This window comes from Hyperolius riggenbachi, chromosome 5 (genome assembly GCF_040937935.1).
Source record: "Hyperolius riggenbachi isolate aHypRig1 chromosome 5, aHypRig1.pri, whole genome shotgun sequence".
NCBI classification, from domain to species: domain Eukaryota; kingdom Metazoa; phylum Chordata; class Amphibia; order Anura; family Hyperoliidae; genus Hyperolius; species Hyperolius riggenbachi.
In genome coordinates, this window is record NC_090650.1 from 89,234,475 (window position 1) to 89,248,438 (window position 13,964).

At 44.1% G+C, this 13,964-nt stretch overlaps 1 protein-coding gene across 2 annotated transcripts in view; it reads right to left on the reverse strand.

Annotated features, from left to right (window-relative positions):
• Positions 1-3,979: 3,979 nt before the first annotated feature.
• Positions 3,980-13,964, reverse strand: part of LOC137518308 (ATP-dependent translocase ABCB1-like) — a 169,691-nt gene continuing 159,706 nt past the window's right edge. For both annotated transcript variants that reach the window (XM_068235985.1, XM_068235984.1), the window contains 3 exons: positions 8,756-8,962; positions 7,432-7,578; positions 3,980-4,251 (listed from right to left, as the gene is read on the reverse strand). In XM_068235985.1, coding sequence (XP_068092086.1) covers positions 4,054-4,251; positions 7,432-7,578; positions 8,756-8,962 — 552 coding nt within the window. In that variant the 3' untranslated portion in view covers positions 3,980-4,053. The remainder of the gene's footprint in view (positions 4,252-7,431; positions 7,579-8,755; positions 8,963-13,964) is intronic.

A 13,964-nucleotide genomic window follows, 5' to 3' on the forward strand; every position in this document is an offset into this window, starting at 1 on the left:
AGCGCTGGCCGGAACTATTTGTTCCGGCTGCGCAGGGCTCAGGCGGCTGGGGGGACCCTCTTTCGCCGCTGCTCGCGGCGGATCGCCGCAGAGCAGCGGCGATCAGGCAGCACACACGGCTGGCAAAGTGTCGGCTGCGTGTGCTGCACTTTATTTGATCAAAATCGGCCCAGCAGGGCCTGAGCGGCACCCTCTGGCGGTAATGGACGAGCTGAGCTCGTCCATACCGCTAAGGTGGTTAAAGAGAACCTGAACTGAAAATTAAAAGTCAAAATAAACATAAACACGTCATACTTACCTCCTGTGTAGTCTACTCCTCAATCTCTTTCTGCTATCCGGCGTCCTGTTTGTCTACTGTGATTAATGGAATTCTCTGTCCTCCATTTTGAAAATTGTCATTACCCCATAACAGCTTCCTGGTCAGCACACTGTTACACTGTAACATTGCCCACTTGAGCCATAGGGAAACATGGACATTACAACATTCAGTTGTAACTGACAGCAACTGGTATATTTCAGTTCTGACAAAATATTGTCAGAACTGGAAAAGATCACTGTAAGAAGAAAATGGTGAGCGTCTGAGAGGAACTGATGGTGAGGTAATTATGTATTATTCATTTGCAGCTACATCATGTGTTTATTTTTAATTATTTTACTTGGTCCAGGTTTCCTTTAAAAGTCAAAATAAACATACACAGGTCACACTTACCTCCCCTGCAGTCTACTCATCAATCTATTTCTCTATTTGCGTCTTATTTGTCCACTGTGATCAATGGAATTCTCTGTCCTCTATTCTAAAAATGGCGATGACCCATAACAGCTTCCAGGTCAGCACACTGTTAAACTGTCATATCGCCCACTTGAGCCATAAGGAAACATGGACATTACCTTGCTCATCTGTTGTCCTTTCAGTTATAACTGCCAGCAACTGATATATAACTGACAGCAACTGATATATTTCAGTTCTGACAAAGTCTTGTCAGAACTGGAAGGAATCGTGGTAAGATGAAAATGGTAAGCTTCTGAGAGGAACTGACAGTGAGGTAAGCAATAAGCATGTAATATTCATTTGCAGGTACATCATGTGTTTATATTAAATAATTTTACTCAGTTCAGGTTCACTTTAAGTCTCATATTCAAGTTGCGATTTTGTGTGTGATTGTTCTTCTATCGCAACATGGGTACAAGTATTGTGTGTTCTTGCGGGCAGGAAGATGGATCGTGGAACACATGGCCTCGGTTGATGTCACTTTGATACTCCCTATGTCTTCAGGTGAGTATTCAGTGTAAGGCTTTCAGCTTCCGGAGGCAGGAGTCTGACTAGGTCTAGTCAGGGCCAGATTTGTACTTCTTACCGCCCAAGGCCGACTATTACCAGCCGCCCCAACCGAAACCGTATCCTACCACCTCTCTCCACACACACACACACCCACCCAAACATTTTTGGGCCGCTGATGTCCTCTATTGCGGTTAGTGCCGAGGTCTCCATGGCAATATGAAGTGAATCAATCACGTCACACGGGGAACTGGTCAATCAAGCGATCTACAGGTGATGGGCGTGGTGGAAGCCATCCACCACACACACATTGTCAAAAGTGGCTCACAATTGGACATTGGGTGGGGTCAGCAACACGTAAAAGTGAGTCCTGTACCCACTGCTGTTTTCAGGGTAACAGAGCTGGCCAATCAACAATGAAGAAATGGGTACTGTGAGAGGCTGCCTTCTGTATTCTGTACTATTTGCTGGTGCTGCCCCTGGTCCTTTCATCCCCCCACGCCAAGTGCGTGAGACCCGGCCTTCTGTAACTGCCTGCAGCTGCTGCTATGTCCTTGGACAAGGTCTGGCTTTTTGCTAGTCACACACTGTTCACAAACGTTTGGTTAACGGACTGCAGCTGCCTGTAGCACAGCACAGACAGATGCCAGCTGGTACTAATAGTGCAGTTATCCTGACCCCTTTCATTTGTTTGGACACTTGCAAATAATGCCCTGCAAATAATGCCCACTGTCTGCAGGCCGCCCCTTGTTTATCTGGTGCCCTAGGCCATGGCCAATGTGGCCTTGCCAGAAATCCGGCCATGGGTCTAGTCAGAACTGGAAGGAATAGTTGTTAGAAGAAAATGTTGAGTTTCTGAGAACTTACATACTTACAAGGTAAGTATGTAATATTAATTTGCAGTTACATCATGTGTTTATTTTAAATATTTTTTATTCATTCAGGTTCACTTTAAGCAAGTTTATTTACTAAAACAAAAATTAACTACACAGATTCTTTACAGTATAACTGTATGCTGGCAGAACAATAGCGGATCGTGTGGAATGGATCCGTTTGAACGGACGCATGTGAACAGATCCTTTGGTTAAAGTACTCCTGACCTGGTACTTCGTCCTCGATCATTTTAAAATGTTTTATTACAGGTGCTGTGTGACTAGTACACAGCACCATCCTTCCCCTTCCAGTGCCCCCAGCGGCCCCGTTCTGACATAAAATATGTGCACGGAGGAAGTGACAGTTCTTCCTCCCCTCTGCTCGTTTATAATTCATCCCTCTCCACCTGCCATTATAGTTCCCCTTATGATTTACTGCACACAGCGCGCAGGGGAGCTGCGCTGTGAGCAATCCTGTTGTATTTGAGGTCGGAAGGATATCCGACCTCAAATTCTACACGATCACACACAAAGCAGCTCCCCTGCGGACTGTGCGCTGTTCAGTAAATCATAAAGGGAACTATAGCGGCAGGTGGAGGGTGATGAATTATAAACGAGCAGAGGGGAGGAATAACTGACATTTCCTCCCTGCACATAATCCACGTTCCGCCTCAGTCGAAGATTATGACTGAGCAGAATGGGGACTACAGGGGGCACAGGAGGGAGGAGAATGGTGCCTTGTGCTAGTCACAGCACCAGTAATTAAACAATATTAAAGTAGGAGGGGGGAGAGGAACCCAGGTCAGGAGTACTTTAACATTAGATCCATTCGCATTTGTTAGGATCTGTTCCGATCCGTGACCATTTTTTACCACAAGTGTGAGCCAGGCCTAATCGCTGAAAATTGTGCATGTTTATGTGGATTTTTCGCATAATACATCTACAGACAGGAAGTGATGGAAATACTCACAAAAAGGTATGTAAGACCGAAGTGGGAAATTTACACCTGGAAACTTGAGCATTGGCATAGCCTGCAATATAAATTGGCAGTGCATAGGTGACAATTTGGGTGCTGCGGCCAGAGCTCAGCTAAAATATGGTCAGGCCATCATGAAAATGGAGCTAGTTGCAGCACATGGAGTTCAAGTACAATGTACCCAAACTCCAAATAAAAGCAGAGATAGGGGTGGAAGGCACACAGACTTCAACTACAGGTAGAAGAGGTTAGTGCTAAGCGTATATAGGGTAAGGTTAGTGTTAGGTGTAGGTAGGAGAGGTTAGTGTTAGGTGCATATAGGGGGAGGTTAGTGTTAGGCATATATAGGGGAGGTTAGTGTAAGGCACATATAGGGTAAGGATAGTGTTAGGTGTAGGTAGGAGAGGTTAGTGTTAGGTGTATATAGGGGGAGGTTAGTGTTAGGCATATATAGGGGAGGTTAGTGTAAGGCACATATAGGGTAAGGATAGTGTTAGGTGTAGGTAGGAGAGGTTAGTGTTAGGTGTATATAGGGGGAGGTTAGTGTTAGCCATATATAGGGGAGGTTAGTGTAAGGCATATATAGGGTAAGGATAGTGTTAGGTGTAGGTAGGGGAGGTTAGTGCTAGTTGTATATAGGAGAGGTTAGTGTTAGGTGTAGGTAGGAGTAGTTAATGCTAGGTGTATATTGTGTGAGAATAAGGTTATGGAAAGTGATAGTGGAATATCGGTAAAATTACTAATATTCTACTATCTGTAATCTACAATAGTAAACTATAGGTGAAATAACCAATATCCTACTACCAGTATTACCCAGCGCCCAAATGCCCCCCCCCCCCCCCTCCCACACACACATACACACACGCACAATTTTGTATGTACGCCATGCAACAGCAAAAAAAAATTAAAAATCTGTTTAGAGTGGTCTGTTACTGAGAAACCTGTGAGTTTATAAGGGCATAATATTCATTTTGTTTAGCCAGCAGCTGATTATGGGATCCTTGTTCCACCACCTTCCCGTTCTTGATCACCGCAATGACATCAGCATTCTGCACTGTGGTGAGGCGGTGAGCAATCACTATGCATGTTCTTCCTTGCCTGGCATCATCCAGCGCTTGCTGTACAACCTGCGTGTAATGAAATTACATTATAACATTGTATCACAGTTATGTACCATGTCCAGAAGTAAAAAATGTATACATGTTAAGCAGTAGGGTTACCGCGTTCTCAACTACTTGATCAATTTCTGATTAGGGATTTATCGATCACTTGCTGGATTAGGTCACTAGTTACCCATGAATGACAAGCCAAATGACCACAGTATCATTTTCGGCTCACTAATCTTAACGTTTGGACTGAAGATGACCATCCATGCGTTAATTAGCCCAGACCCAACCGTAAAACTTGGCTTCATCAGGACCTTGCCAATGTTGGGAGTGATTTGCATCATGGTTTGCGTTTATAAGTTTCTATAACTTTATTAAACCATATCTATGCCTGATCTCTATAATATAAAACTCTTTAAGTAGGACTAACAGTCATTCGTTCTACTTCCAACAGACACCCTCTCACATACCCAACCATCAGATTGTTCAGACAACCTATCTTCCTCCTCTCCCACTACCCACTCGCCCATAACCCCCCCCCCCCCCCAGCCTGCCGCATTCATTTATTCATTCATTTTACTCTTCCTTCTTCCTTACATTCACGCATACATTCATTCATTCATTCCAGGTCCCACCACCATCTACCCTTAATGAGTCCATACCATTTTTTCCAACCGTCACCTCTATTCTTGCCACCCTCTCTGGGTTAACCAAGAAGTATCCTGTTCCACCCATTCTCTACCTCCCTTCTCTCATCTTCTAAAAAAAGAGACATCTCCTCCATCCAATCATGAAGGGATGGAGATCCTTGGCTTTTCCACGTCCTTAAAATCAACCTGCGTGCCATAGATATTCCCATATTTACCAATGAGTCCTGTATTTCGCCTGCTCTACATCTATTATTTTCAACTCCAAACAAAGCCATTATCTTATCAAATTTAATACGTGTTAATTTTACCATTTGACTGTAACAGTTCATATTATATCGGAACAGGGAGAAATTGGGAGCGCTGCCAATTTCTCCCTGTTCTTCCCCCAAAAATGTGAAAACTTTTCTCAACTTTCACAATTTTATGGCCAGCTGCTCCCAGGCCCACATGTATTTGTTAACTAGAGTTTAGGGTCTCTTCCACGAGGATACCTCAAAACGGGGGAAGAGTCTAGTATGAAACACTCTGCGTGCAATTTGTTTTTGGAAGCCAACATTTTGTTGCATCTGTTTTGAATGCAAGTTGTGTAACCCAAATATATTTAGGCTTTGTGCCGTTTCTGCATTCATGTCCTCCCACTTTCTCAAACTCAACATAAGTAAAACAGAAATTGTGATTTTTCCACCTTCGCCATCTATGCACCCACCAATTGCAACCATAATTGTAGACAACACCCCAATAACCTCAGCCTCTAAGGCCCGCTGCTTGGGGGTTATACTTGACTCAGAGTTCTCCTTTAAACCTCACATTGCCTCATTAACTACCACCTGCTATTTCCAGCTCAAAAAATTACATAAGAGGCCACTAAAATGCTTGTGCACACCTTAATCATCTCCCACCTAGACTACTGCAACACCCTGCTCTGTGGTCTACCAAAGAGAGCAGGCTGGCATCTCTCCAATCCCTTCTAAACTCAGCTGCCTGCCTCATTCACCTCTCCACCCGCTGCTCTGATGCAGCCCCACTGTGCCGTTCCCTCCACTACACTGGCTACCCATTACCCATAGGATCCAGTTTAAACTCCTGACTCTAACATACAAAGCACTTCACAAGTTGTCCCCTCCATACACCTCCTCACTAATCTCTAGATACTGTCCCACCTGCAACCTTCGCTCCTCTCAAGAAATTCTCCTGCCCTCTAAGCTGATCACCTCCTCCCATGCTCGCATCCAAGACTTCACACGAGCATCACCCCTCATCTGGAACTGTCTTCCACAGCCTGTACTTCATGCTCCAAACCTGGACATCGTCAAATGCACTCTTAAAACACACTTATTCAGACAAGCTTATAACATTTTATAGCCCCTATTTACTGCTCTGTTCACAATGTAATCAGAGGCAAAGGCTCATTGCCTCCCCGCCTCCCATGTTTCTTTAGATTGTAAGCTCGCAAGAGCATCCTCCTAATGATTACTGTTTTTGTTGCAATATTTGTGCTGCTAGAGACTCTGCTATACATTTCTGGCTGTACCTATGTTCTCTGTGTCGTCTTATTGTGCTTTGTAAAGCGACAAGGAATATGCTGGCGCTATATATATTAAAAATAATAATAATAATAATAATAAATGGTACTGTGCAGAGCCGGATTAAGGCTAAATGGGGCCCTAAGCAAAGTAACTGACTCTCCCCCCCCCCCCAATCATGTCATAATAGAATGAAAAGGTGCAGCTGCTGTGTGCACAGCAACATGCCGCACACACCGAGTCAGCCGCGCTACTGGTTGCTATGGGTAACAGCCCACTTTCCTCCACAATGCACGGAATAGCAGCGGCAACTTGGAGCCCATCTGTCTCCTCTAGAGTGCCGCCACTCTGTTACTACTACTATTACTACTTCCTACTTCCTGTCTGATCTGAGAATCAGGCAGTTCAGAGCTAGTGGCGGCCCTGTAGAGGAGACAGATGGGCTTTCGAATGACGGGACCTCTATTGCTTGGATCACGGATACTGTATGCGAGTGGGCATTTGTCATCTGCTGCTATCATTCTTGCCCGCTGCAGCTGTGGTTCTCTGTGGGAAGGGAGGGAGGAGCGGGCTGTGGCAGAACGCACAGTAGCAGGAGGGGGACCCAGGAGGGGAGCCCAGCTCTGAAGATTATCAGCAGCAGGCGGTGTCTTTTGACAGGATTGCAAGGGCTGGATTATGAGCTGATGGGGCCCCTTTGACTCTGAATGGGGCCCCAAGCGACTGCTTCTGTTGCCTGGTTGGTAACCCGGCTTTGGTACTGTGTGGATATGGCCTAACTCAGAGACGTACACTTCAAGAAGGTCCCAAGCAGTGGTGGTAGTCTTAAGGAGGACATGGGAAGCATCTGGAGGATCCAGAAGCTTTCCTCTTTAAATGTAAGTATCTCATTTCTTTAGGTTCACCTCGGGTTTGCTTTAAATTGGTCTGTGAATGGCTGCAAATGTTCCTAAAACTAACCCTCATAATACATATAACTTACTTCTGAAAAGTAATCCCGGTACATAATTAGACTGTAACTACATTACCTTCTCACTTTCAGTGTCAAGAGCAGACGTGGCTTCATCCAGCAGTAATACTTTAGGCTTGCGCACAAGAGCTCGGGCAATGGCAATCCTCTGCTTCTGTCCGCCCGATAGCTGCCCTCCCTTGTCTCCAACTCGTGTTTCATATCCCTAACAAATCACAAAACAAATGTTGTTTTTCTAGCAATATATAAATGATGCTGGGAGCAAAGCTTGTTTAAGTATGTGTAGAAGCTCCTTGACCATTTGATGTCAAATAAATCAGGTCAGGATCACAGACACTGAATACTTCTTTCACCACACACTCCTATTACTATAAGCTGCAATATTCTCTGAGAGAGTCAGTATGTGCCTACTCCTTGGAGACCAAATAGCAGCAGAATCCCCACTCACAGAGTCTGTAAATGGCTTTCTGTACTTGCTTCTGATAACGTCAGAGGTATAGCTATGGGGGAGCAAAAGGGGGCACATGTCCCACGGCGCAGCACTATGAGGGCGCTCAATTCAGTCGTTGCACCCCCACGTGCGTGAGAGGCTGCTCTCTGGCTGCCCGAAGTGCCCCTGCTTCTCTCCCTTCCTCTGCAGAGGAGTGCAGAAGGGTTAACAGCAGCAGAAAAAGCGGGGCACATATGGCTATCTTAAGGGGGGCACATCTGGCTATCTATAGTAAAGCACATCTGGCTATCTAAACAAGGGGAAGGGGGTACATCTGGCTATCTATCTACAGGGGGGCACATCTGGCTATCTGAATGGGGGAAGGAGGCACATTTGGCCAACTATAGGGAGAAAGGGGGCAAATCTGGCTAGCTAAGCAGCGGGAAAGGGTGCACATATGGCTATCTAAAGGGAGAAAGGGGGCAAATCTGGCTAGCTAAACAGCATTTGTAAATTTGACTCCACCCATGACCACGACCACATTCTGATGCGTGGCCATGCCCATTATGTCCAGAGTGGGGTGCAAAAACTGTCTTTGTTCCTGGGCGCTGAAAACCTTAGCTACGCCTCAGGATCATAACGTGATCAATATTTCAATGGGTTTAGCTATAGAAGCCTAATTTTACTCAAAATAAGTAAAATTTGAGCACTCTAACTAATAACCTGTGATGTGTTAGAGCAGTACATGGACATGGGCCTTATGGTGGCCACTAATGAGCCAATCTTTTTCATCCAATTTTACCAAATCTATGTAGCAGAAGGGTAAACTGACTGAATGCATAATTTAGGCAGTACCCTTATATTACATAGAAACGGTAAGATTGGATGAAAAACATTGTACCATTAGTGGCCACCGTTAGTAAGATCCTGCTAATGAAAAATGATTACTTACATCTGGAAGACTTTTAATGAACGTATGAATATTGGCCACTCTGGCGGCTTCTTCCACCTGCTCCTGGGAGACAAGTCTGCTGTTGTCACCATACTGAATGTTCTCACGAATAGAGCAGTCAAAGAGGACTGGCTCCTGTGACACGATGCCCAGCTGAGACCTCAGCCACTGCAGGCGAAGAGATTTAATGTCCATTCCGTCAGCAAGCTGTGACACAGAAATCTACGTTATTCACAGACTGTATGCTAAAAAGACAAAAGCTGATTCACAATCAAGATCACTGATTCAGTAAACCTGGGCTGGAATTTTAAAAGATTATTAGGTAGTAAAAGTTTGCTACCTTCACCTCGGTCATAGCATAATATAGTGAGGAGTATTGAAAAGTTAGTAAATCAGTATTTGGTGCATCCAAAGCAATAAGTTATCTTTGATTAAAGGACACCTGAAGTGAGAGGGATATGAAGGTTGTCATATTTATTTCCTTTTAAAGTGAATGGGAACCGCATTTCAAAAAAAATGAAGCAAATACTTACCTAAGGAGAGGGAAAGCTCTGGGTCGTATAGAGCCTTCCGTCTTCTCTCTCGGTGCTCTCTATCCTGTGCTCGCTTCCACCCGTTTCAACTCCCCGCCGAAAGGGTATTTGAAGTCTTCGGGAGCCGTGTCCTCCCGAAGACGTGCGGCTCCATACTGCACAGGCGTGAGCGTGCAAGAGAGCGTGCTTGCGCAGGCGCAGCACAGGGCCGCCCTTCTTCAGGAGCACTCGGGCTCCCTGAAGACTTCTGAAGCCTCCTTCGGCCGGATAAAGCAGTATTTGACTAATTTAGTCAAATACTGCTACCAGGCGAGCCAGCACTGGAACGAGGGGACCAGGAGAGGAGCCGGAAGGCTCTATAGGACCCAGAGCCTTCCCTCTCCTTGGGTAAGTATCTGTCTCATTTTTTTTAAATGCGGTTCCCATTCACTTTAAACAAAAAAGCCACAATCAGCAGCACTGCTTATGAAAAAGCTCTTTATTGAAACATGCAAACAATATTAAATTATACAAAAAGATAAATCGTATTCCCTATTCAATCCACTCCTACCCAGAGTCCCCAACCACCTAGTCCACCCCATTTCTCATCTAAGCAATTCTTTCTGCCTATCCCAACCTTTTAAAGATCTAGGGACACTATCTATCACTTACATTTTCAATTGTGATATAGAATGTGTAGAAATGGGAAGAAACAGCTATGGGCTCGAATGTTCCCCACTCCTACGCAAATCTATTTATGGGCCTCTATGTAGAGGCCTTCGTGTATCGTAATGCTCTTTTCCGCCAACATGCATTATGTTGGTGGCGATACATGATGGATTTTGTGTGTGGAGGGGGGCTCACATTCAGAATTCAGTTTATTTATCAACAAACTTGAGACACTTTGTCCCCCTATTAGATTGACAGCTCATACTGACTGCTCACATACTTCCTTTTTGGATGCCATGGTTATATTCAAGGAGACTAGTTTGGCAACCGACCTCTTTGTGAAGCCAACAGAGAGAAACTCTCGTTTTGAATTTTCAAACTTTCATCCCCATTCAGTTAGAGAACATATCCATCCCACAGGGCAGTTCTCCAGTGTTGAGAGGATTGTCTCTGATCCACACAATTGTGTGACCAACGCCTCCATGAGATGGATGATAAATTTAGACAGAGGGGCTATCCAGAATATACTCTTAAAGAGACTCTGTAACAATATTTTCAGCCTTATTTCTTCTATCCTATAAGTTTCTATACCTGTTCTAATGTGGTCTGGATTACTGCAGCCTTTTCTAGTTGCAATGTCTCTGTAATATATCTAATCTTCTTTTCTTTGTCAAGCTGTGTCGACCCGTGGAGGAATGGGCTGCCTCTGTTGTAATGAATACAAGTTATGCACGCACCCTGCAGGCTCTGTGTGCTTCGTTTATTTGTGAGGCTGAGGGCGGAGGGAGCTGCCTGTCACATGCTGAGAAACTGTAAGAATCCCAGACTGGATTGCAGATGAGATAACTCACTATGTAAAAAACCTTATAGTATACTGTAACATGATATATATATATACTCTCACACATATACATACACACATTTTAGTGTATGTGTGTGTGTGTGTGTGTGTGTGTGTGTATATATATATATATATATATATATATATATATATATATACATATATATATATATATATATATATATATATACACACACAAATATCACTTCCTGCATGCAATACTCGCTTGTCTCTGCATACAATCCCTGCAGTCATCAACTTGGGACCTGTTGTTAAGAGACACTGGTGCCTCTTACAGCAATCTTTTCCACAAGTCACTGGTGTTTAAATACCCCCTTTGCTTTCTTTCAAAAGGGCACCTACTGTTAGAGATAAGATTGGACAAGGCAAATGTGGTTTTACACCTGTTCATGATGAATCAGTGAAGTTTGCTACTAACCCATGTTTACGATGTTATGCATGCAGTCACAGTCTTAAAGGTGACTTTTTCGACATCCATCATTGGGTACAGAATTTAAAATATGTGGCCGATATTCTTGTGACTCCTCTTATGTGGTTTACTTAATTAAATGCCCCTGTGGTCTTACCTATGTAGGCATGACTACTCAACTATTGCGGGTGCGTCTTTCTTCTCACAAGTCCGCTATACGTAATAATAATTACGAACAGGCTGTTTCTTCCCATTTTGTTGACTCCAGACGTTCTATATCCCAACTGAAAATGTAAGTGATAGATAGTGTCCCTAGATCTTAGAAAGGTGGGGATAGGCAGAAAGAATTGCTTAGACGAGAAGCGGGGTGGACTAGGCGGTTGGGGACTCTGGGTAGGGGTGAATTGAATAGGGAATACAATGTATCTTTTTGTATTTAATCTGATTGGTTTTATGTAACTGTGGGCGGGAGCTGTGCTTTGTGTTTTTTTCTATTTTGTGAGGGTTGGGGCCTCGTGTGTGTGTGTGTACTGGACCCAGTAGTGTACATTTTTATGCAATACTGCTTTGTATATGCGTATCCTACACATGATTTTACGCGTCAGCGTATTTTTTGCACACATGCGTCATGCATTGTCATGGCAATGGCGGTATGCGTACACACGCTTTTTTTTTTGCTTCCGGGCAGCATGGGGTGGAGTCCTGATGTTTGCAGGTCACTCATTTTAGTTCCCTATGTGGTCCGACTATTTGGAAGGTACTTGGCCATGCAGTTTGAATATTAGACTCTCCTTCCCCCTTGGTGATGTCATTGATGATGTCAGGGTGAGTTATTTTTTGTCTGCAGTTTTCCATCAGGTCCTCTTTGTTGTAGGTGTCAGCTGTTTGGTTGCTCCCCTTGTCAGTGTACCTGATTAGATGGCTTGTACCTGACCAGGGGTATATAATGTGGTGTGTTTGTCCATCATGTCATTATGATCTTGCAGCATGACAAAGAAATACTGCACTTCTAAACAGCGGACTGTAGCTGCGTCTAAGCCTATTTTTTGACATGTGATTTTTATTGCATGTTTCAATAAAGGGCTATCTTTTTTTCTAAGCTGTGCTACTGATTCTGGCTTTTTTGGATTTGTGACCCTTCTGACACTAGTGCAGCCAAACAGATCAGTAGGACTGTCAGGCAACTGGTTTAAAAAGAAAACTATATGGCTGCCTCCACATCCCACTAACTTCAGGGGTTCTTTAAAAAAGGATTTTTTTTAATTCTCGCTGATGGTACATGAACTGACTGCAATGGCATAACCTCTACCAACAACTAGGGAAGGCCCTTTCTATGAGAACTCCTGGAGAAGCATGTGAGAATGTAATCTGTTTGATCAGCTGATAGATTTGTAAGGTTCTGATTTGCTGTCATCACAACCAGCAAATCAGAGTCTTACAAATCAATCAGCTGATCAAACTCATGCTTCTCTATCTTAAGGTAGCCATACACTGGTCGATTTGCCATCAGATCCGAGCAACAGATAGATCCCTCTCTGATCGAATCTGATCAGAGAGGGATTGTATGGCTGCCTTTACTGCAAACAGATTTGGAATCGATTTCAGCATGAAACCGATCACAATCTGTGAAGCTGCCGCCGCCCCCTGAATATATTACCTGATTCGGCTGGCGCGAGTCCCCCCGGTCTCCGCTGTCTTCTCCTCCGTGCTCGGCTCCTCCAGCTTCACTGAACTTCCTGCCGGGGAAGTTTAAACAGGAGAGGGCGCTCTACTGTTTAAACTTCCTGCCGGGACAAGAAGTCCAGTGAAGCTGGAGGAGCCGAGCACGGAGAAGTGACCGCGGAGAGAGCGGGGACACGCGTATTGCAGCTAGCGTCGGTCGTCGGGCATTCGAATGCCGCTATCGACGCACTCCCGACCCGCCGGCGATCGAGCGAAATCTTCTGCACAGACGGACCGATGGGAACAATTGATTTCAGATGGAAATCGATCGTTCTGTCAGCGTTTGCGCAACGATTTCACAGCAGATTCGATCACAGTGATCGAATCTGCTGTGTAACGGCGGGAAAATCTTTAGGTGTATGGGCCCCTTTAGGCTTGGCCATCCAAACTAACCACTTTTCAATAAACCCTGCCACATTCTGATATAAATCGTTTGACAGATCCAGATTTTAGCCAACGAAGTTGAATAACAGAGATTTTTTTTTTACAAAAATCGGTTTTGCCATTACTGGATCGTGTTGTGTATGTTCTCCAGTAGAGACGATCCCTGATTTGCTTAGTTCATGCAAATTTGACTTCATATTGTATGCAGACTGAGACTGGATCTTTCAAATGCAGTTGTAGTCAATTGTGATTGGTCCAATGTCTATCAGTATACACTTTTCAACCAAATGTATCAGCTTCTTAAAGAGACACTGAAGCGAAAAAAAATTATGATATTATGATTTGTATGTGTAGTACAGCTAAGAAATAAAACATTAAGATCAGATACATCAGTCTAATTGTTTCTAGTACAGGAAGAGTTAAGAAACTCTAGTTGTTATCTCTATGCAAAAAAGCAATTAAGCTCTGCGACTTTCAAAGTCGTTGAGAGGGCTGTTATCTGACTTTTATTATCTCAAGTGTTATTGGACTATTTACTTTTCCTCTGGCAGAGGAGAGGTCATTACTTCACAGACTGCTCTGAAAGAATCATTTTGAATGCTGAGTGTTGTGTAATCTGCACATATTAGAGAATGATGCAATGTTAGGAAA